The 23,428-nt window shown below is 33.6% G+C and overlaps 2 protein-coding genes across 18 annotated transcripts; both read left to right on the top strand.

Annotated features, from left to right (window-relative positions):
* The first annotated feature begins 3,751 nt into the window (after window positions 1-3,751).
* LOC132645237 (cysteine synthase-like) lies at window positions 3,752-18,349 on the top strand. 10 transcript variants are annotated; one of them, XM_060362100.1, is made up of 12 exons: window positions 3,780-3,882; window positions 4,576-4,752; window positions 5,771-5,826; window positions 5,917-6,026; window positions 6,166-6,223; window positions 6,506-6,769; window positions 6,839-6,976; window positions 7,122-7,173; window positions 10,362-10,441; window positions 10,934-10,993; window positions 11,116-11,196; window positions 12,305-12,561. In XM_060362100.1, the coding sequence occupies exons 3-12, from the start codon at window positions 5,788-5,790 to the stop codon at window positions 12,392-12,394; spliced, it is 972 nt and encodes a 323-aa protein (XP_060218083.1). In that variant the 5' UTR covers window positions 3,780-3,882; window positions 4,576-4,752; window positions 5,771-5,787; the 3' UTR covers window positions 12,395-12,561. The 10 variants fall into 10 exon arrangements, 9 of the variants coding, with proteins under 9 accessions (XP_060218088.1, XP_060218079.1, XP_060218083.1 ...); XM_060362102.1 differs by having other exon boundaries at window positions 3,865-3,882; window positions 4,699-4,752; XM_060362096.1 differs by lacking the exon at window positions 4,576-4,752 and having other exon boundaries at window positions 3,766-3,882.
* LOC132645239 (uncharacterized) lies at window positions 15,696-18,202 on the top strand. Of its 8 annotated transcripts, none has more exons than XR_009584055.1 (4): window positions 15,696-16,366; window positions 16,454-16,598; window positions 16,712-16,768; window positions 17,263-18,202. XR_009584055.1 is itself a non-coding variant. In XM_060362112.1 (4 exons), exons 1-4 carry the CDS (start codon window positions 16,356-16,358, stop codon window positions 17,467-17,469), a joined length of 372 nt encoding a protein of 123 aa, XP_060218095.1. In that variant the 5' UTR covers window positions 15,696-16,355; the 3' UTR covers window positions 17,470-18,202. The 8 variants fall into 8 exon arrangements, 5 of the variants coding, with proteins under 5 accessions (XP_060218095.1, XP_060218094.1, XP_060218091.1 ...); XR_009584053.1 differs by having other exon boundaries at window positions 16,712-16,842; XR_009584054.1 differs by lacking the exon at window positions 17,263-18,202 and adding an exon at window positions 17,042-17,178 and having other exon boundaries at window positions 16,454-16,555; window positions 16,712-16,934.
* Window positions 18,350-23,428: the final 5,079 nt, after the last annotated feature.

Raw genomic sequence — 23,428 nt, 5'->3', positions numbered from 1 at the left:
GGAAGTGTAAGTGTTTGATCTTAAGCTACATGGAGCATATTCACAACTGAGTGCATATTATAAGAGTGTAAAGCATAATCAATCCTAAAATTTATTTACAATCTCATCATTATTTAATGTCTGTATTATAATCCAAAGATTATAATTTCAGTATCTAATAAATCCACCAACCTCAGACTTTTTCCTGTTTTTTTTCTCTATCAAAAATCATTTTTTCCAGATTTTATAAAAATCAAGTTTTTTAGATTCTGAAAAAAAAAAAACTTTTTCTTGTTTTTTTTTTTTTAAGTGTCCTAAAAATAATTTATCATGAAAATCTAAAAATTTTAGGACAAAAAAATCAATTTTCCTGATTTAAAGAAAAACCATTTTTGATGATATTTTAATTACAAGAATCTAGTTTTCTAGTTTTTTTTTTCTTTCTAAAAAATCAGTTTTCTTGATTCTAAAAAAAAAAATTCCAGATTTTTTTAAAGAAAAATCAATTTTCCAGTTATAGAATGCCATGAGTAATTTGAATAATTATTTTTAAAAATTTAGTGTTGACCGTAAGTCAAAGGGCATAAATAAGCTAAAAAGGAGGTAGCAAAATATATTAATGAAGAGTATATTTAGACCTTTTCTAATAGTTCAGGGGCATTTTTGCCTTTTTCCGTTAAATTTTTAACAAAATATTTGGGAGTTGATTAAAAGTGTACCACTTATGCAAACATAATGGACTATTAATGCTCCATGTAAAAGAACATATATGATTTCAGGTCTAAACACAAAGATAATGTACTATTTTGATCCTTTTCTCGTCCATTATTTGTAGAATAAATATATGTCTGCCACTTGCACATCGCATAATACGTAATGCTTGCGTTTGCTCCATATTTTTCTAACTAGTTACGGAAGGCCCGTGCTAAGCCCGGGCCCAAATTTAAAATATAAAGTAGAAATTCTTATTAAATACATATAACGTGATACATTTTCTACCTCACAATTAATTTAATGTATTTGCAGGTTAATGATATCTTATTGATAAGTTTTATAATTATTAAAGTTTCTTCGTCTGATAATTACAACTTGCAAAGCTCATAAATCAAAAAATATTTTCGTCTTTTTGTGAATTTGCGAGCATGTAATTTTATTCATAGATAAAAATTGATTTGTTTTGACATTTATTAAATTTTCATTTATTATCTTGCCTCAAGGGTTTATGATAGTTAAATGTGATTTTTCACCTTAGTCTCAGACGAAATTCAAGAAATAACTTATATTTATTAAATTGAACCTCAAGATTCAATAAAATTTAGTTCTTCATGTATTCTCTATACTCAAAAAAAAAAAAAAATAGTTAACCAAATAAGAGATTTTTAAAGATAACCCGATCTCAATGGATGACATTGTCTTCATTTTCAACACTATATGACATAAATTAATTTATGTATTTATAATAAATCATAGATATTTCAAAGCTGACGTATAAAATTGTCCATCACTTTTTTATTATGCTAAAATTACGTTCTTGAAAAAATTATCGTATAAAATAAAAAAAGACCTAAAAATAATTAATTTTCCACATTATATGATATCAATTAGTAACTTTTACTTTTAGTATTTGTAAAACATCTTAGATTCTTCAAAGGCGGTGGATAAAATTGTTCACAAAATCTTTTTATGCAGATTAAGAAAATTAGTTAGGAAAAAAAATCATTACATTTCAACACAATTAAAATAGCTCATCATTCGATCACCAAAATTCAAGAAAGTTTTAACTTCTTCAAAACGATAATTGTAATAAATGTTTCTCTATTATTCTCTCCATCCTAATTTGTATGGCACTGTTTGACTTGGCATAAAGTTTAAGAAATAAAGAAATACTTTTGAATTTTGTGGTTTAAAATAAACCTTAAACATTTGTGTAGCTATAAGTCACTTCATTAAGGGCAAAATGAAAATTTTAAAGTTAAATTATTTTAAATTATAAAAATATAACATTCTTTTTGGGACACACTAAAAAATTGGGTGTTATCTAAATAGATGAGAAAAAATTCACAACAAATCACACCAATTATACAATGGCCCAGGTGGATTGTCTTTACGGAAAAATCTTTGGAGGAAGCGCTCCCCCCGAATAGGCGCGATACAGTGCGAATTATCTGGATTAATTGGGCTCAAATACGGATATCGAGCACCAACCGGAAAATCAAAAAACATGAAAAACAAGGTAGGAGGTTCGATAGCTTTTGAAAAGTAGACCTTAAAAACAGAAAGCAAAAAAATTGACCTAAATAAATAAGATTAGGATCTAAAAGTAATTAATTAAATTTTTTTAAAAAAAATTGGAAATTATTGTGAGGACTACAAAAGTCCCCCACATTTGAAAAGTAGACCTTAAAAATAAAAAACAAAAAAATTGACTTAAATAAATAAAATTAGGACCTAAAATAATTAATTAAAAAGTTTTAAAAATTATTGTGAGGACTACAAAAATCTCCATATTTGCTCTTATAGTAAAGGCATGTCATGTATTATCCAAATGACTTAGGAAGTTTCTTGATCATGCTTTGGTATGTAAAGAGATAAATAGGAAGTACAACCTTTTTGGTTGGCAAACTCACAACCAAACAGTTCTAAGGGAACTATGGATGACAAAATATTTACATTGTCACTCATTAATAGTAAATAATAGTATATATAAGTATAATTTTCATTATATATCAATACCTAGTTTGACCTCCTTTCACCGGATTACCTTTTAATTTACTGATTTATACTTCATTCAAAAATATTAAAGAAACCAACCTTGAATTGTTTTCTTTCCCATAACCAGAATGAACCAAATAGGTTCTTGAATTATTCTCAAACATATAATAATAATAATAATAATAATAATAATAATAATAATAATAATAATAATAATAGAAAGAGTTACATATATAAAAATATGAAAATTGTTCATTACCAATTTTGCTTTAAAAAGTTACATATTTTAAAAACTATGTAATCATAATTATTTCTAATTTTTAAATGCTTAACAATGTATGATAAAATTGTAGTCAAAAGAAAAATTATTTATACTCTCAAGTAATAAATGTATCATAAAAAATGACACAAGCGACTAAATGTTTGAAAAGTCTAATTGTATTTTTTAATAGTAGTGTTCTGACACAAACTAAAAAAAAAAAAGGAAGAAGAAGAAGAAGGAGGAAACATAAACATTCAAATCTAAAACAAATGGAGTATTTTTTAAATGGAGTATTTTTATATTTTGAATCTAAGTAGGTGTTTTGGACATGCGATTTTATCTCATGATTTTAAATCATGGGATGAAATCCCAAATCATTAAAAAAAGTATAATTTGAGATTTCATATCATATTAACGACATTGAGAGTATTAAAATAACTCAGCCAGTAAAGTTATTGCTCCATCCGTCCAAATTAGTTTGACACTTTTGCTTTTTGAGAGTCACACGAGTTATTTCTTTATCGTAATTTTTTCATATGTCTTTTAAATATTTTAAATTATTAATTATGATAACTTATAATACTTTTTACATAGTTTTTAAATATGTAAATTATATTTTGAAAAATTTAAAGATTTTATATTTAAAGCACGATCAAAATTAAGAAATTTGACTTCGAAAGCAAAAAAAAAAAAAAAAAAAAAAAAAAGGAGTTTGTAGTTTATTACCCGCCATTTTATTTTGTGATATTACTCAGAGAGGACAATCTGAACTGAAAATTAGTTAAAGAAACTTCTTTAGTATGGACAACTTTACGTATGTTGCAGATATTAATGTACTATTAATACCACGCATTGTTTTGTCTTTTTCATATTGGGTTTTTGTGGAATCGCAAGATAAGGAAGCTACCAACCGTCCATGCATCCACAAGGTATTGTTTTCTCTTCCCATAATAACTGCAAAGAACCATATTGGGTTCTTGAATTTATGATTAACTTGTTGACTTCTTCAGAAAAAGGCACTGTTTGATTTGTTTCTTAAGTGAGTATCTGAAAAATCGGTTCTGTTCCAAGTTATAGACTAGTAAATGTCTGTTTATTTGAAGCTCTCATAGGGAAGTTATGTAGTCAATTACCTTAGGTGAACAATGTGCTGAGCTCGAATTTTCTCTTTTCCTTATTTAGAATTGCTTTGGGTTGTTCTTTTTGTGGCAGTTTTTTATTTCCTAGTGTAAGTTATCTTAATTCTATGCTCTGATTGTTGTGGAAAATATATGGGGTTCTTTCCTTTGTTGTGATTGGTTGTACTCTACTATGATACTCCCTCCGGATAAAAAAGAGTGTCCACTTAGCCTTTTTTCCTTGGGTAAAAAAGAGTATCCACTGATCAAATCAAGAAAGAATTAATCTTATTTTTCAAATTTGCCCTTATTAGGTGTTATGTGATCAAATCCCAATACATATTTAATTAGGGGCAGTTTGACTAAATTACCTACTATTTTGTTTTAGGAGTTAGTATTTTCTTAAGGGGTGTGCAAATGGCTAAGTGAACACTCTTTTTGATCCGGAGGGAGTATCTCATTTGGTCTCCGCAGAAGTTAATTTATTGCCTTTGATAGTGGCAGAGTCGAAATTTTCACTAAGGGGATTCAAAAAATAAAGAGCAAAACTTACGAAGAATTCAAGGGGATTAACATCTATTACTATATATAGTACATAAAAAGATAACTTTGATCTTCTATATACAGTGTAACTTTTCGGCATTGCGCCCCTCTAGCTCCGCCACTGGCGCTTGGTTTCAGGTAAAAATTTGCGATTCCTCATCAATTTTCCAAGTTACTCGTCATCTCTGTCTAGTTTTGAGATGTTTTTCTGGTCAAACCCTTCTGAAGTTGTTCTTGAACTAATGGCCTCTCCTGTAAGTTGGTTCTCATTGGAGGAAGTGAGTTCTTTGAACAAATACTGGAGCTATAGTTCTTACTGCCATTTGCTTGGGGTTGCCTGCCACATTTCATTTGTTCGCCGGTCATATCTCTTTAGCTTGTCCTTTTTTTTTTTTTTAATGAAATGTGGGGGGTTTAACTGGTATTTGCAATGTATTGATTTTTGGCCTCTGTTGCAAAGCACAAAATAGATTTCATTGTTTAGTAGTCCAAGAGAGATTTTCCTGAATTTCTAGCTCCAGATAATCGTGGCCCATGTTTATTCCTAAAGCTCAGTAGTTCCTTACACACACCCTTCAGTAGTTCCAGGATCTTTCGCTAAGAGGAGTCAAAACATAAAGAAGTATACACATGAAGCCAAGGGATTCAACATATAGTTCTATATATTAAAAATTTACTTATCTACACAGTGTAATTTTCCAGCGAAAGAGTGTCAATAATTGATAAAAGTGGGTCCGCCCTGCCACTATCTTAAGATACTAATAATATCTCTCTGGGAACTTATCTAGCTGGCTTTGTTTTGCTGATTACGTCCTCAATCAGTTGATTTATTTCTTTTTCATTCTTGTTCTCCTCTTTGAGATACCTGATCAGCGTCTTCATTTGTGTTGGTTAATATCATATTCGTCTTCTAACTTCTTCATCTTATTCCTACTTTAGTATAACTTGAAAAGTTGATATTTTTGTTGTGGTTTCACTTCCAAGAGAGTGTCAAAGATCGAGCAGGTTTTTCTTGTATGGTTGGTATATATATTTCATTGCTCATCATACTTTGTGGTTTCACTTCCATGAGAGTGTTGTAGGTTAAGTAGGTTCTCTTCTTCCTATTATGAACTTTGTAGCCCTTTCCTTATCTAGCTCTTGTTTCTTGTTGCAGTAAGTCAGCAACAAATTATGAAAGAGAAGAGTGAGATCGCGAAAGATGTCACAGAAGTAGTTCCCTTTCTGAGATCTTTCTTGGTACTCTTTACCTCTTCCTTTTTCAGCATCAAATCGTCTCATTTTGTTGTCTTCACAATGTAGCTTATCGGAAACACCCCTATGGTATATCTCAACAAAATCGTCGAAGGTTGTGATGCCCAAATTGCAGCCAAATTGGAGTCAATGGGACCTTGCTCAAGTGTCAAAGACAGGTGTTTATCGTTCAATCCTCTGATCCAGTTTCTTCTTGGGGATTTTCTTTCCTCCTGTTTCTAGTGTGTACATCGTTCTTATCTGAATTTGAAAAATCTTGAATTCACAGAATTTTTCACCTCAGTTACTGTTATGTAGGATGGCATACAGTTTGATCAAAGATGCAGAAGATAAGGGCCTAATTACCCCTGGAAAGGTTGGTGAAATTCATGTGAGAAAACATTCTAGGAGGAAAACGTAACAGCTTGACGAGACGTTATATAATTCACAAATCTGATGTGACTGTAAAATAGGCTTAACAGAATTTTTCATGTATGCCCATTTCTCTTAATACCAGGTTATTCGAATTCGGACCTAAGACAGATGGAACCTTTTACTTTTCATTCCTTGTGCTCTTAATGATTATTTGCCTGAAAGGCTGTACTGAAATGGTTTGCTTGTTTTTTTTTTTCAAATGTTGAAACAATGGCTGCTGAAGACTGTACTCCTTGAGGTAACTGGTGGTAATACCGGCATTGGTCTTGCATTTATTGCTGCAGCTCGTGGCTACAAACTCGTGACAGTAATGCCAGCATCATATAGTCTTGAGAGGAGGATTGTTCTTAAAGCTTTGGGGGCTGAGCTATACATCACAGATCCAGCCATAGGTATAGATGGTGTGATTAAGAAGGCCGAAGAGATACTAGATAGGACGCCAAACTGTCATTTTTTGCGTCAGTTCGAGAATCCTGCCAATCCAAAGGTGTCTCCTTTACAAATAATTTGTTTATTTGCTATAAAAATATTATACTTATCAATTATCAATCTATAGATCCATTATGAAACAACTGGACCAGAAATATGGGAGTGCACAGGAGGAAAAGTTGATATTTTTATTGCCGGGATTGGGACAGGAGGTACAGTGACGGGAGCAGGAAGGTTCCTTAAGGAGAAGAATCCAGAAATAAAGGTAGGTTGTTTGTGAGTGGAAGGATGGAAAAAAAAAAGTGGTATCAAGAGGGTTGACAAAAGAGGAAGAAAAGTGATATTTTTCTTTTTCCTTTTTGTCTTGGTTTCTCATTTTCTTTCCTTCCTTCTTCTTGTGGGCAAACCAGGTATATGGAATAGAACCAGCCGAAAATGCAATTATAAATGGAGGACAACTAGGTCAGTCAAGTTTTTTTCCCAGTCGAGTTGTCTCATCAAATTGATTGAAACTGTACAGTTATATCCATAACTGCAGTTACTAGTTCGGGAAATTAACCACAGACTCTTTTGATTTTTTCTTAAAAATGCATCCTTTTGTGAACATGAAACAGTAGCACATCTCCTATCTCATTGATAAAGCAGTACCTTCTATCGTTTTTGTATTATTCTAGTTGGGTAGCATTTAAACTAACACCTACCTCATTCTAGTTATTTGAATATTAGCACTACCTCATTTTTTTCTCTAAAAGATATTAGCACCACCCTCTTATATTTTGTATCCAGGTATCTCTGGCATGCATACTGTCATGGCACTAAATGGACTATATTTCTGCTTAATAAATCTATATTTATAAAGACTAAGTACTACTTTCCTTTTGCAGACATGTGCTTTTCATCCAAAGTTTTCTGCTGCAAAAATTTTCCCGTCTTTCTTTGTCTTCTCAGATTATCCAGATCATTCTAGAAACAAATATGCCATTGCATTAGTTCTATACTCTCATTAAATAAAGAGTTTTTGCCAGCTTATTGTAATAACCCAATATTTTCCAAATGAATTTTAGAGTTACTTCCTCAATTATAACTTATTAGCTTTAACGAGTTCGATACCGTAGCGGGTACTAATTATATCCATATAACATGTATGCATATATATTTATTGTGATATTATTATTTATATTATATAATATATACGTGCTACTAAAAATATTGCTTTTACACATATAATGCATGAGATAGTTTATTAATTATAAGTAGTAGAGGGTCAAATTTATGTTAGTGGACATTAGATATATTTGGTTAATGAAAAGATAGTGGGCCAAGCCTACTTATTTAATGTTCACGTGCAGCAGTTGGCTTAGAAGGGTAATAGGTGTTTTTGGGGGTTTCTTGTCACGACCCAAATCTGACGCTCAGGCCGTGACCGGACACCTGAGGAGCTTCTACCCATAAGGCGAACCCTCTAAGCAAATCATGCGAAAATTAACGAATAAAATGAATAATACGTAAAGTCTCATCATATAATGAAAAGTGCGGAAGCGAAATACAAATATTGAGTCTTGCCTATAAACCCCGTAAAAATGTCTAAGTCATGGAACTGCTAGTCTGAATATAAAAGTACGAGACGTAGCTCAGAATACTACTAAGTCAACTAAAGAAGAAGAGACCGCCATGATCTAATGGTGGCTCACCTCTACTGAACTGGACTGAACAAAGCTGGAATGAATTAAGTATCGGCTACATGGTCACCCTTAACCACACCTGCACACATACAACATCAACAAGTGTGAGTCTAAAAGACCCCGCAAGATCATTGACACTCTCAGCTTACCCCTGGGGCAAGTCTTTGAAATCCCTGATAATGCATAAAAGCAATTACACAGTACAAGTATATTAAATATATACAAACACTGAAGCTAAAGCTGAAATCATGAAGCATAACCAAGCAAAACATGAAATGCTCTAAATCTGAATCTATGCTCACGGGATATAGTACGTATTTATCTATGTCTTACCCCGTTTTCCGGAGAGGGCATTATTTACCCCCATCTTACCCGGACGAGCGATACATAAAATACACTGAATCTGAATGTATGCTCACGGGACATAGTACGTATTTGTCTATGTCTTACCCCGTCTTCTGGAGAGGGCATTATTTACCCCCATCTTACCCGGGTCACTTAAGATTCTAACATCAATCTCTCACTGAACATCAATGGGACCTATGGAAGTGTGCCCCTTTAAAAATACGATAAATGGAACATACATCCAATCAATACCACTTCCAAACTTTACATTTATATAAATAGTATCTATTTAAGCGAATTTACGCTAAAGGACTCATACGGTCATTACTTTAGAAACTTGGAAATTATCCAATTTAGATCATGCTTGCCCACTCACACGAACTAAATGGTTTAAATGCATACATACAACACAATCCATATGCTTTTATGAAAAACAAGTAAACTAAGAGTTTAAGCCTCACTTGCCTTATAACCGGAACGCAACCTCTCCGAAAGTGCCAAATTTCCTTCAAACAAACTCCAATAGCCTCAATCTATTCAATACCATAAATAAATAGTCCAAATTAGCCTAGGAAAACTAATCCTATAATTTTGAGTTTAGAATTAAATCTCAACATTCTATACCCAAATTTCATAATTTCTTTAAATGAAAGAACCGTATCAACTTTAATAACCAACTATATACATATGTTTTAGTACTAAAATACTAATAATGGTAGTGTGTAATTAAATAAAGAAAGAAAACAAAAACAAATATTAAACAGAAAACGACAGAGTTGGTGACTTGAAACAAAGAAGAGTAATTTGCCACTTTGAAAACCTATTTTGTCTTATTCGAAGCCCAAAAGTGAGCACTGTAGCAGTGCACATTTTTTTTGAGGGAAACAGTAGCAATTTCATTCCTTTAAATCAATTCTCAACTTCCCATAATTGTCATAATCATTAGAGTAATCATTAGCATTCTCTTCATTCTTTTATTGCCATAACCTATACACCACTACATATCTCTGCAATACCAATTCTATGCTTTCATACTAAAATCAGTAACAATATGTACCTGAATGCTTGTCTTTCTTCACCAAGAGAAATAAAAAAAAATATTCCTCTATAATGGTTCTTATAGCAGCAGCATGAACTGCCTTATAAAATCTTTTCTACTAATGTTTCTCCTCAAAAGAAACCCCCAAAAACACCTATTACCCTTCTAAGCCAGCTGCTGCACGTGAACATTAAAGAAGTGGGCTTGGCCCACTATCTTTTCATTAACCAAATATATATAACGTCTACTAAATTTGACCCTCTACTACTTATAATTAATAAACTATCTCATGCATTATATGTGTAAAAGCAATATTTTAGTAGCACGTATATATTATATAATATAAATAATAATATCACAATAAATATATATGCATACATGTTATATGGATATAATTAGTACCCGCTACGGTATCGAACTCGTTAAAGCTAGTAAGTTATAATTGAGGAAGTAACTCTAAAATTCATTTGGAAAATATCGGGTTATTACACTTATCTTCTCACACACTGGGTTTTCATCTCTGCTTCTGTGAACTATTATTTATCATATACTGATATATGTAACTAAACGTATTACCATTAAAGGGCCGCATAACATCCAAGGAATTGGTGCTGGTTTTATCGCACCCGTTCTTGATCTCAGCATCCTGGATGAAGTTCTTCAAGTAAGACTGTATACCATATAAATAGCTGTCAGATTTCTTAAACATTTAAATCTCTGCTCAATGTGTATGAAATTTTGCCATAAAAAACTGAATATCTTACAAATGACTCTCTAATCAGGTGATGAATCTACTATGATCTGACTGACAATATCAATTTGGTTAATATAAAACTAATGCATTTACAACTCACACAAGCAAAGATAAGAAGGATGGGAACAAAGACTAGATCGCTATGTAGGGCAAACTGTAAAATTAGATATATCCTTTTGTTGAAAGAATTGTCTGAATCTCCAGATTATTCGTGACTTCCCTATGTAAAAGTTTTGAGCTTACTCAATATCTGAAACATATCCATCTGATTTTGTTCATTAACAGATCAACATAAATTCATTATAATGTCCTCTCTTATATTTCTATTGACTATTTGGTTTACTGGGGTTACGTGCTATATTTCCTGGTATGATGGCAGCTTCTGTTTTTGTTTGTGTTCAGGTATCTAGTGATGACGCTATTGAAATGACAAAGCTTCTTGCATTGAAAGAAGGTCTGCTGGTATGTTCACTAGTCTAAAGATCACTACTGAGTCCACAGATTGTCTGTCCTCCACTTCCTTTGTGATGTGCATTTTGATATCATCACAACTATACTTCCTTTTTATCCTCGAATATTTTCAGGTAGGACTATCATCAGGGGCTGCAGCTGCTGCGGCAGTAAAAGTAGCAAAAAAGCCAGAAAATGCTGGGAAACTTATTGCGGTAAGTTAGATCTATTTCAGTAAGCTGATAGCACTCTTCCTGAGTCTTGCTTGAAACTGTTCACTGTCTAATTAATTCATTTATGGGGTGAATGTGTATTACCTGAATCTGTTTTCTTTTCTTTCTGTTTTCTCCCCCTTTTCCAATACAGTTAGTCATCCATGGGCAACAATATTATAGCAAGAGTATTTGTACTTTGTACTCCTTCTGGTTCATTCCATATGTGACTTAGTATGTATGAAGGTTAATGTTGGAGTTTCTAGAAATTGCTCTGCTACTATTAATGAAAGAACGTACCATTTTATTTGTTGAATTGAAGTGATACCACCACTATGTTTGTCAGCATATGGTGCTCAAATCTCCTTAGTCTCTTCATATTAGCTTAGGAAAAAAATGCACTCCCATGCTTCGAGGAACTAACTTGATCTGACTTCGAATTCCTGCATATGACATGTAATAGTGGAAGCATGGGAACTTCGCATCATAGAGGGGTGACTTGGAGCTCACCATTGTATCGTTAACAAAACTCATAATGTGATCTCTTCTCTAAACGATAACCAATATCACCTACTAGGTGCTGTTTCTGGTGAGGAATAGATTATTAATGATTGTTCACTTAAGGAACTTGCTGTGTATTCCACCAATCATTACCTTGAGTTGCGCACACTTCTCTGATAAGAACGGCGTCACCATAGTACCAATAACCACTGATCTTTAATGATGCTATGTTAACATTTCAATCTTTTTCTGTCTGATTTTCTTAGTAGAATTAAGCTCAAGTACAGAAAGTAGCAGCGTACACTTTGTTTTCATGCCCATATTGTATGTCACTTTATCTGTCATTTAACTTCGGGATCTTTGATGATATACCAGAACTTGGGATCTCGTTGACATATTCATTCATTTCCTCGCTTTTCACATGCAAATAATAGCAACTTTATGGTTGAAATGTATCTTGTATGATCCTAGATGTTTCTGTAACTACTTTGCAGAATTATGAGCTTATAGTTGCTATTTTCCAGCTACCATGGCTCCTTGGGATATATCTCTATAATTTGAAGCAAATGAACACTGGCCTAAAATTCTCTATTTCATTTCTCTTGTGCAGGTCATCTTCGCTAGTGCTGGGGAGCGTTATCTTTCCACCGTGCTATTTGATTCTATTCGAGAAGAGGTGGCAAAAATGACTTTTGAGTAACTTTATGCTTTTTTGGACTGAGAGAGAGAAACGTTATTTGTTGTAACTTGAGGTAGAATAGGGAAGACGACTGAAGTGTAACCTCCTAAATGGGTGAACTATTGTTCACAAATACAAACATTCTTACATTTGAATGATACAAAGAGTTGTTACCTCTGTTGTGCTAAGTGGTCTGTTTTTGCTCGTTTCCTTTATAATTTACATGAGAGTTGGTTTTTAAGCTCTTTTTTCTTAGTGACAACTCCCCTCAAGTTAGCTTTTAACCTCATTTTCCCTCTAGCTTACAATTTCCCCTGAAACTATTTTTTGCAGGTATCTAAGTAACATAACTTCTTAAAATCTACCAACTTAAACTTTTTTAACGGAACAGAATTTGCAACATTATTTATTTGAACAGTGTAATCACTGTCCCTAGTTAGCTCTTTGTTCTGTCAACAAACAAGTCATCCTTGACAATATCTCAATAGCATACGTTATTAATTTGTTTTTTAATAATTATAATTTGATATACTTAGTAACAAATATATCTCATAGGAAGTGTAAGTGTTTGATCTTAAGCTACGTGGAGCGTATTCACAACTGAGTGCATATTATAAGAGTGTAAAGCATAATCAACCCTAAAATTTATTTACAATCTCATCATTATTTAATGTCTGTATTATAATCCAAAGATTATAATTCCAGTATCTAATAAATCCACCAACCTCATACGCCCCTAACCAGTTTATCATTTTGTTAAAATTGCCAAAACCTGACACAAAGTTTGTACTTCCTATATAGTTCGGATTTCGAGTGTCAAATAAGAAAATCTTTGATCGCGATTTATTCGTATGCCCTTTAAATACTTTAAATTATTAATAATTGTGACTTATAGTACTTTTTATTTAATTTGCAAATATGTACTTTATTTTTCAAAGAACTTAAGATTATATGTCCGAATTCATGCAACCAAATTGGGTTCTTGAGTTTGTTCTAAATTTCTGACTAACTTGTTGACTTCGTCAGAAAAGGTCTGTTTGATTGGTTTTGCAATTGAGTATCTGAAAAATCAGTTCCATACCAATTTAAATCGAAGCAGTTAAAAGTACATGTCTGTTTTTCTTTTTTCATTTTGAGTTAGTTTATGAGCTTGGTGGCCCTGAGGAGAGGGAGGGGTATGACAAAGAAGTCCTGGGGAGAAGCATATCAAGAACATTACTCCTGATAAGAGGGTGTGGAGGTCAAGTATCAAGAAAGAGGGCTCGTAGGTTGCCGCGAGAATTTATTTTCCATACTAGGAGTATTAATATCTTTGTGCATTTGCTTTTTTTTTTTTTTTTAAATCTCTATGATAACTTCATTGTTTCTTTACTTAATTTATCTTATTATATTGTTGTTATTACTGTATATTATTACTATTATTATTATTAGAGAAAAGACATTATTTCACTTTTGAACTTGACACAAAAATTCACTTTAGCAACTAAACTTAAGTTGTATTTATCTACCCTCTTAACAATTTTCATTTCAATTATTTTTTACCCTAAAAAATAATATCACTCTCACATTATGAGATGTATTACATTCGCGTCATGTCATTGTCACTTCGTTGCCACATACTACCACGTCAAAAATTACCAGCCCTTCATTTTTTATTTTTCTTTTATTATGTTTTCTCTTTCTCTTTCTTCTTCTTCTCCCTTTTCTCTTTCTTCTTCCGACCACCACCACCGCTGCCGCCGCCACCACAAAATCCCATCTTTGTCATTCAAACCTCCATTATCATCAACAAAATATATATAAGAATTCCAAGCTGAACAGAAAAAAATTGGGGCTCAGATCTGTGTTAAGCTCGGGCAAAACAGATCATCTGCCATTTCCGTTTTCCATGTCATTTTCCATAAGAATTCCAACCTCCATTTTCCATATAAAAATATATATAAGAATTCCAACCTCCATTTTCCATGTCATTCTCCTTTTCTTTTCTGCCATTTCCACCCATCATCTGCCATTTCCGTCAATATTGTTTCCCCTTCTCCATGTCATTCTCCTTTTCTTTTCTATTTCTTTGTAAACAAATTTGGTTAATGTGTTTTATTACATAATAAAAGAAATATGAAATTCATTTCTTAGATAGATTAATTAATGTGGGTTTGGTTGGCCGGAAAGTAATCGCCGACGCCATTTTTCTCGATGAAATTGATCGACGACAATGATGAAGACGACTATGTTTCAGTAATATATTCAACCCAGATGATGAAATTGAAATGCCTAATTAATCAGCTCATAACATTTTGGTAACTTTTTCCGAATTAAGAATTGGGATTAAATTTAAAAACTTTATGATTTTGATGGTGGTGGTTATGGAGGTGGGGGTGGATTTGGTGGTGGTCGAATCAGTGGGTATGGTAGTGGTGGTGGTGGATACGATGGTGGTAGCCGTGGTGGAGGTGGATATGGAGGAGGTGGTGGTGGTGGAGGTGGCAGTGGTGGGGAAGAGGAGCGGGTGGGGGTTGATTTAAGTGGGTGGGGGAAGAGGTCTCGGGGGAGGTGGTTTAGAAGAAAGAGGAAAGGCCCATTTTTATTTTATTTTATTGATTTTATAATAATATTATTATAATATTGTGATGTCTATTTTTAGGAGGAATTTTAGGTTTGTGACTTTGGCACCAAGTCAATTCTCTCCTATAAATAGAGAGGTTCTATTCATTGTATTTAATCCCTAACAAGAGAAATAAAAGAATTCATCTCTTCTCTCTTTCCCTATAATATTCTTCTTGCTTGCTTTATTATTTTATAACACGTTATCAGCGCACGAGACTCTATTATTTTGTCTTTGATTTTCTGTTTCAGGTGCAATTCTTGAAAAGGGAAAAAGTTTAAAGTCACGATACCCTTTATTGGGATAAGGTTTTTAATGAGTCAACCAAATAGCGTATTATTAGAAATGTGTACTCTTTTTTCTTCACTAGATTTTTTTCCCATTGGGTTTTTTCTAGTAAAATTTTAACGAGTCACATTATCTATCGAAATAGACATCAAGGGGGACTGTTATAAATATTATTATAATATTGTGATGTCTATCTTTAGGAGAAATTTTAGGGTTTGTGACTTTGGCACCAAATCAATTCTCTCCTATAAATAGAGGGGTTCTATTCATTGTATTTAATCTCTAACAAGAGAAATAAAAGAATTCATGTCTTCTCTCTTTTCCTATAATATTCTTCTTGCTTGCTTTATTATTTTATAACATAGCGGGCTCACCTTTTTATGTCATTTACTTGCCTAAAATTCTTTTTCTTTTTTCTTTTTTGCCACATCAGCATTAGAGGTGGAAAATAATTGAAATGAAAGTTGTTAAGGGGTATATAAATACAACTTAAGTTTAGTTGCTAAAGTGAGTTTTCGTGCCAAGTTGAAGGGTGAAATGATGTCTTTTTTCTTATTATTATTGTTGTCTTTGCATCTTTTCTTGAGCCGAGGGTCTATCGAAAACGGCCTACTCACATTCACAAGGTAGGGGTAAGGTATGCGTACACTCTACCCTTCCCGGACCCCACCTGGTGGGATTATATTGGGTATGTTGTTGTTGTTGTTGTTGCTGTTAGTTTATGAGCTCCTAGTGTAATTTATCCTTATTCTATACTGATTGTTGTGGAAAATATCTGGGGTTCTTCCTCAGTTTTATGTTATCCTAGTTGACTTGATGCGGATTTTATGTTAGTTTCCTTTTGTTATTACCAGTTTTGAGAAGTTCATGTTTTTCATTTCCATGAACAGAACAAACGATTTCCTTTGCTGTAATTGGTTGTACTCTACAATGATATCTCATTTGGTTTCACTTCCATGAGAGTGTAGTAGGTTACATAGGTCATCTTCTTTATATTATTAACTATTCGTAGCTCTTTTCTTAGGTAGCTCTGGTTACTTATTGCAGTAAGTCAGCAAGAAAATATGGAAGAGAAGAGTGAGATCACGAAAGATGTCACAGAAGTAGTTCACTTCCTCAGATCTTTCTTGGTACTCTTTACATCTTCCTTTTTTTCAGCATCGAATCATCTCATTTTGTTATCTTCACAGCGTAGCTTATTGAAAACACCCCTATGGTATATCTCAACAAAATCGTGGAAGGTTGTTCTGCCCAAATTGCTGTCAAATTGGAGACAATGGAGCCATGCAAAAGTATTCTATCTTTCACTTCCCTCAGCCAGTTTCTTCTTGAGAAGTATTCTTTCTTCCTGTTTCTAGTGTGCCCATCGCCCTTCACTCAATTTGCAAAATCTTGAATTTACAGAAATTTTCACCTCTTATTTCTGACTTCCAATTCTTAATATGTAGGGTTGCATTCAGTCTGATCAGAGATGCAGAAGAGAGGGCCTGAATACCCCAGGAAAGGTTGGTGAAGTTTGTGTGAGAATTAATATCAGGAGGAAAAAGGAACACATTGAAGAGATATTATATGATTCCAAGTACTTTGTCACAGATTTTGATGCATGCTTAAAATTACTTCGCATGTATGCTCATTTCTCTTGATAGTAATGTGGATTCTCCCTTGATAGAGGTGCAAATTTTACCTCCATTTCCCTCTGGTCTATGATCATATGTCTGAAAGCCTGAACCAAAATTATTTTCTTGGCTTTTAAATGTTGAAATAATGGTGGCTTGAAGACGTTCCTCATTGAGGTATCCAGTGGAAATACCGGCATTGGTCTTACGTTTATTGCAGCAGCTCGTGGCTTATAAACTGGTGATAGTGATGCCAGCATCATTTAGTGTTGAGAGAAGGATTGTTCTTAAAGCTTTCGAGAACCCTGCCAATCCACGTGTCTTTCTGAATAACTTGTTCATTTGTTATAAAAACATCATACTTATCAAGTATCCATGTGTAGATCCATTATGAAGCAACTGGACCAGAAATATGGAAGTGTACCGGAGGGAAAGTTGACATTTTTATTGCTGGGATTGGGACTGCAGGCACAGTGACAGGAGCTGGAAGGTTTCTCAAGGAGAAGATTCCAGAAATAAAGGTTAGGTTATTTGTGAGTGGCAAGATGGAAGAAGTGGTATCAGGAATGTTGACAAAAAAGAGAAGATAAGTGGTATTGTTCTTCTTTCTTTTTGTCTTGATTTCTTATTTTCTTTCCTTCCTTTGTCTGGTGGGCAAATCAGGTATATGGTATAGAACCAGCCGAAAATGCATTTCTAAATGTAGGACAACTAGGTCAGTCAAGTTTTTTCCCCCTATTTGAGCTGTCTCTTGAAATTGATTGGAGCTGTGCTATTATTTTCGTTGGAGAAATTAAGCACAAACTCTGTTGGTTCTTTCTTAAAGATACCTCTTTTCTTAAACACATTGACTCTTGTAGATGCATCTAATTGTTAACATGAAGCCCTAGCACATCTCACTATCTCATGATAAAGCAGCACCTTCTATCATACTTTTATTGTTTTGCTTGGGTAGCATTCTCAAACCAAATACTACCTCATTCAAGTTATTTGAATATTAGCACTACCTCCTTATGCTCTGGTATCCAGGTATCTCCATCACGCATGGAACTAAACGGACTAATATGCTACCTAATAAAGCTATTTTGCTACAGACGAAGTATTACATTCCTTTTTCAGAGAAAATGTGCTTTTCATCCAAACTATTCTGCTGCAAAAAATCTCCATCTTTCTGTGTCTTCTCAGAATATCCAGCTCCATGTAGAAATTGCATTATTTCTATCTAAAGAGTTTTTCCAGCTCAGCTCTCACACACACTGTTTTTCTCACTACTTTCTGTAAATTAATTTTTATCATAGACTGATATGAATAATTAAATGTTACCTTAAAGGGCCGCATAAAATCCAAGGAATTGGTGCTGGTTTTTTCCCATCTGTTCTCGATCTCAGCATCTTGGATGAAGTTCTATCTCTGAAGCATATCTATCTGATTTATTCCATTGACAGATCAAACTAAATCCATTATGATGTCCTCTCTTATGTTTCTAATATATTTTTTGGTTCACTGGGGTTACTATATTTCCTGGTATGATAACAGCTTCTGATGAAGCTATTGACATGACAAAGCTTCTTGCATTGAAAGAAGGTCTGCTGGTAAGTTCACCAGTCTATAGAGATCACTTCTTAGTCTACAGATTGCCCTCCGCTTCATTTGTGATGTGCTTTCTGATATCATCACAATTCACGACATACTTCCTTTTTCTTTTGGAATATTTTCAGGTAGGAATATCATCAGGAGCTACAGCTGCTGCTGCAGTAAAAGTAGAAAAAAACCAGAAAATGCTGGGAAACTTACTGCAGTAAGTTAGATCAGTAAGCTGATAGCACTCTTTCTGATTCTTGTTTGAAACTGTTCACGGTCTAATTCATTCATTTAATGGGGTCAATGTGTATTACTTGTTTCAACTTTCTTTTCTTTCTGTTTTCTCCTCCTTAGGATACAGACAGTCATTCATGGACTGTTATATTCTAGAGTGATTGTACTTTGTACTCCTTCTGGTTCATTCCATATGCAGCGTAGTATGTATGAAGTTTAATGCTGGACTTTTCTAGTAATTGCTCTGCTATTGTTAATGGAAAAAAGTAGCGTTTTAATTGTTGAATCAAAGTGATACCTCCATTATGAATGTCAGTCATAGGGTGCTCAATGTCCCTAGTCTCTTCGTATTAGCTTAATAAAACATGCCCTCCCATCTTCGAGGAACTAACTTGATCTGACTTCAAATTCCTGCTTATGACATGTACCGGTAGAAGCATGGGAACGTTGCATATAGAGGTCCCTTGGAGCTCACCGTTGTATCATTAACCAAACTCATAGTGTGATGTATTCTCAAAAGCTAACCAATATCTCCTACTCGGTACTGTTTCTGGTGAGAAAAAGAACCAATTACTACCATGAGTTGTGCACACTTTTCTGATAAGAATGTACTAATAATCAGTAATCTTTTTAACCTTGTTAATATTTCACTCTTTTCCTGTCTGTTCTTTGCAGTAGAAGCTCAGGTACAAATAATAGCAGGTTACACTTAGTTTTCATGCCCATATTCTATGTCTCTTTAGTATTATCTGTCATTTCACTTCGGGATCTTTGATGATATACGAGAACTTGGGATCTCGTGGACATATTCATTCATTTCCTCAGTTTTCACATGCAAATGATTGCAACTTTATGGTTGAATTGTAACTTTTATGATCTTAGATGTTTCTGTAACTACTTTGCAGAATTATGAGCTGGTAGTTGCTATATTGCAGCTAGCATGGCTCCTTAAGAGATATCTCTATGGTTGAAGCAAATGAACACTAGCCTAAATTCTAATGATCTATGCAGGTCATCTTTGCTAGTTCTGGGGAGCGTTATCTTTCCACCGTGCTGTTTGATTCTATTCGAGAAGAGGTGGCTAACATTTCAATTGAGTAACTTTATGCTTCTTTGGACTGATAGATAGAAGTTATTTGTTGTTGTTTTTTTTTTTTTGTTTTGTTTAAAAGTTATTTGTTGTAACTTGTGAGCAGGGGCGAATTTGTGTGTAAATTTTGAGTCACGTGAACACATAGTCACTCGATTAATCTCGATATATGTGTATAATTCTGAAAATATATCTAATATTAACTAAGTGAATACATGGTCATAATAGGCTGAATGGAGCACTGGTCAAAGGTTATCTTTGTATTCTGAAGCTCACGGGTTCAATTCCCAGCTTCTAAAGTAGTGGTGAACCCATCCTCATGAAATCCTGAATTTGCCTCTGTGAGGTAGAATACGAAAGACTGGCTGAAGTTTAACCTCCTAAATGGGTGAACTATTGTTCACAATACAAACATTCGTACCATTTGAATGATACAGAGAACAACTATTTGTTCGCCTACATGGCTACACATATTGACCTCTCTTGTACAAAAAATGATGATTAAAGTTACATATCTAGAAAGAATTTGAAAACGTTATCTTTTAACCATTCTTTAAATAAATGTTATATTTTTAGAACCAACAAAAGAAGTAGAATAAGTCATGACAATTATTTCTAATTAAATATCCTCAAATATATGACAAAAGTGTAATAAAAAGAAAACTTGTTTTATTTGAGGATACTTCAAATTAAGTATCCTCAAATTTATTCTCCTTAATTAAATATATCAAAATATAACTGTTAAGTGAAAAATTAAAATTAGTTAAAAGCTTTTATACATTTATTTATTTTTAATGAAATTTTAGAAAGAGAATAAACATTTTTATTGAAGATCTTTATTTATGCTTTTGATTAAAAAAGAGAATAAATAATTTATTAAACATGTATCTTTTGAAACTCTGTGTGTTCAGTACGGAGGAAAACATTTTTTGGAAAACATTTTTTGAAAAATGTTTTCCAATTTTCTCATGTTCGTTTGATCAAAAATTTTGAAAAATATTTTTTTTAGAAAAACAAGTTCCACAAAAATGGGAATATGACTTCCCTAATAAAAGTAGGGAAAACAAGTACACAACTGTATTCCACCAACCACCCAACCCACTCCCAACCACCAAACCACCCTACCCCCACCCCTCTCCCCAAAAAAAAAAAAAAAAATTGTTGGAAAAAAAAAAGTTTTGAATATTTTTTTTTTTGGTTTTTTTTGCACAACCCACCCCCCACACCCACACCTCAACTACCAAACTCCAACCACTTCGAAACCATGCACCACCCCACCCCCCAACCACCCCCCCCCGACGCCGCATCCTACCCTCACGCCACCCCCCCCCACCCCCATTTTAAAAAAAAAAAAAATCTTTTGGGTTTCTACACCACCACTTCCCCCCCCCCCACGCCCTACCCCGCACCACCACTCAACCCACCTTGCACCCTACCCCCCACCCCACCCCCAATTTGTTTTCTTTTTTCTTAAAAAAAGTTTTAAAAGTTTATTTTTTTATTTTTTTCACCCCACCCACCCCCTCCAAACAAATTAATTTTTTTTAAAAGTTTTGAAATGTTTTCTTTTTTGATTCTCTACACCCACCCCCTGCACGCACCCTCTACCCCTCCCGAATTTTCTACTTCCAATTTAATTTTACCTTTATTAAAAAAATCATAAAAATTGAAAGTTGGCGTGATTATTGGAGGGGGAGGTGGAGTCGTGGGGGTGGGTGGTGTAAAAATTCAAAAAAAGTAACTTTTAAAACTTTTTTTGGGGGTCGGGGTGGGGGGGCAAGGGCGGATTTAGTCATGGCGAACACCATAGGCAAAATATTACAGTATATATTTAGGGTAAATTTTCTATTACATGTACATATATTAACTTTTAAACACCCTGAACAAATACAAAAGGCTAGGTCGAGTGGTCTAGTTGTTTTTCCGAAAACCCTGAGTGAAAATCCTGAATCCGCCACTGGGTGGGGGGAGGGGAGGTTGTGGTGGTGTAGAAAACCAAGAAAAGAAAATTTAAAACTTCAAAAAAAATTGGGGATGGGGGTGGGTGGGTGTGGGTTGGTGTGGTATGGGTCCACGCGGGGGGAAGGGATGTGGTGGTTTAGAAAATTCAAAAAAAAAAAAATCAAAACTTCAAAAAAAAATTGAGGGTAGGAGGATGGGGGGTGGTGCGGTATGAGTCCGTGCACGCACAGGGGGGAGGGGGATGTGGTGGTGTAGAAAATTCAGAAAAAAATTAAAAACTTCAAAAAAAAAAAAAAAATTGGGCGTGGGGGGTGGGGATGAGGGGGTTGGTGTGGTATGGGATGGTGGGGTTGGGGTGTAGTTGTGGGGCTTGGGTGAGTATTTTCTTAAAAGTGTTTTATATCAACCAAATGAACATGAAAAAATAAGTAAGAAATTCACTTATTTTCCGCTATCCATACGAACATGAGAAAATAAGTAGAAATTCACTTATTTTCCAAGAATACATTTCTAGGAAAATATTTTCCTTGGAAAACATTTCCCTCCGTACCGAACACACAAATTACTTAATAAGATTATTATAATTTTTTGCTAATTTCTAAATTATGAGTTCTGAAAGATACATATTTCAAAAAGCGTAAAGCGTTTAATTGCTTTTTAGTTAAATGCGTGCATAAAAGATTTCAACAAAAGAGTTTCTCTTCTTTTTAAAATTTCATTACAAAAAATCTTTATAATTTTAATTTGTCTTTTATGAATTATAGTTTAATATATATATAGTTACAAATATATATCTCATAGCGGGTGTGAGTGTAGTAATTTTAGTATGGTATTATATGAGGCGTAAGTGTTTGATTTAAACTACATAGAGTGCATTCACAACTGACTCATATTATAAGAGTGTCTAGCGTAATCAATCCTAAATTTATTTACAATCTCATCATTATTTAATTTCTATATTATAATCCAGAGATTATAATCTCATTATATAACAAATCCACCAAACAGACGACCCTAATTCTTTCTTCTTGAACTCCATAAAACGAGTTTATCCTTTTGTTAAAATCGCCAAAACCTGACACATAGTTTGTACTCTCTCTGTCTCAGTTTATGTGATACAGTTTGGATTACAAGCGTCAAATATGAAAATCTTTGACCGTGATTTATTAGTACGCTCTTTATATACTTTAAATTATTAATAATTGTGACTTATGTGTAGTTTTCAAATAAGTAAATTATTTTTCAAAAAATTTAAGAGCCCGTTTGGATTGGCTTATAAGTTGCTTATAAGCTGTTTTCAGCTTTTTTGAGTGTTTGGCTGGCTAGCTTAAAGTCATTTTGTGCTTAAAATAAGCTCAAAAAAATAATTGGGTTCATTTGACTTAGCTTATCTAAAGCAGCTTATAAGCTGAAAACAGCTTATAAGCCAAAAAAAAATGAAAACAGCTTATAAGCCAACTTATTTTTTTTAGCTTATTTGCAGCTTATGGGCATAAGCCCATCCAAACAGGCTCTAAGTCCGAATTCATGCTCAAAATAAAAAAGTTATTTTCGAAATCGGAACTGTATAATAAATTGGGATACGGGACAGAGGGAGTATATAAGTCAAAGAGGACACTTTGAATTGAAAACTAGTTAAGAACCTATAACATGGATAACATGCAAATCACATCAGAGTACGT

Source organism: Lycium barbarum, chromosome 6 (assembly GCF_019175385.1).
Source record: "Lycium barbarum isolate Lr01 chromosome 6, ASM1917538v2, whole genome shotgun sequence".
Classification (NCBI taxonomy): domain Eukaryota; kingdom Viridiplantae; phylum Streptophyta; class Magnoliopsida; order Solanales; family Solanaceae; genus Lycium; species Lycium barbarum.
The sequence above is the reverse complement of the archived record's forward strand: the minus strand, read 5'-3'. Positions and strand labels throughout refer to the sequence as shown.

Bases quoted from the DNA above. Each gene is read 5' to 3' on its own strand.
- LOC132645239 (XM_060362108.1), top strand. From the start codon at position 16,328: ATGGAAGAGAAGAGTGAGATCACGAAAGATGTCACAGAAGTAGTTCAC. The intron at 16,556-16,711 runs GTATTCTATCTT...CTTAATATGTAG, and splicing joins GACAATGGAGCCATGCAAAA to GGTTGCATTCAGTCTGATCA. The intron at 16,769-17,262 runs GTTGGTGAAGTT...ATCCATGTGTAG, and splicing joins GCCTGAATACCCCAGGAAAG to ATCCATTATGAAGCAACTGG.
- LOC132645237 (XM_060362096.1), top strand. The intron at 6,770-6,838 runs GTGTCTCCTTTA...ATCAATCTATAG, and splicing joins AGAATCCTGCCAATCCAAAG to ATCCATTATGAAACAACTGG. The intron at 10,442-10,933 runs GTAAGACTGTAT...GTTTGTGTTCAG, and splicing joins TCCTGGATGAAGTTCTTCAA to GTATCTAGTGATGACGCTAT.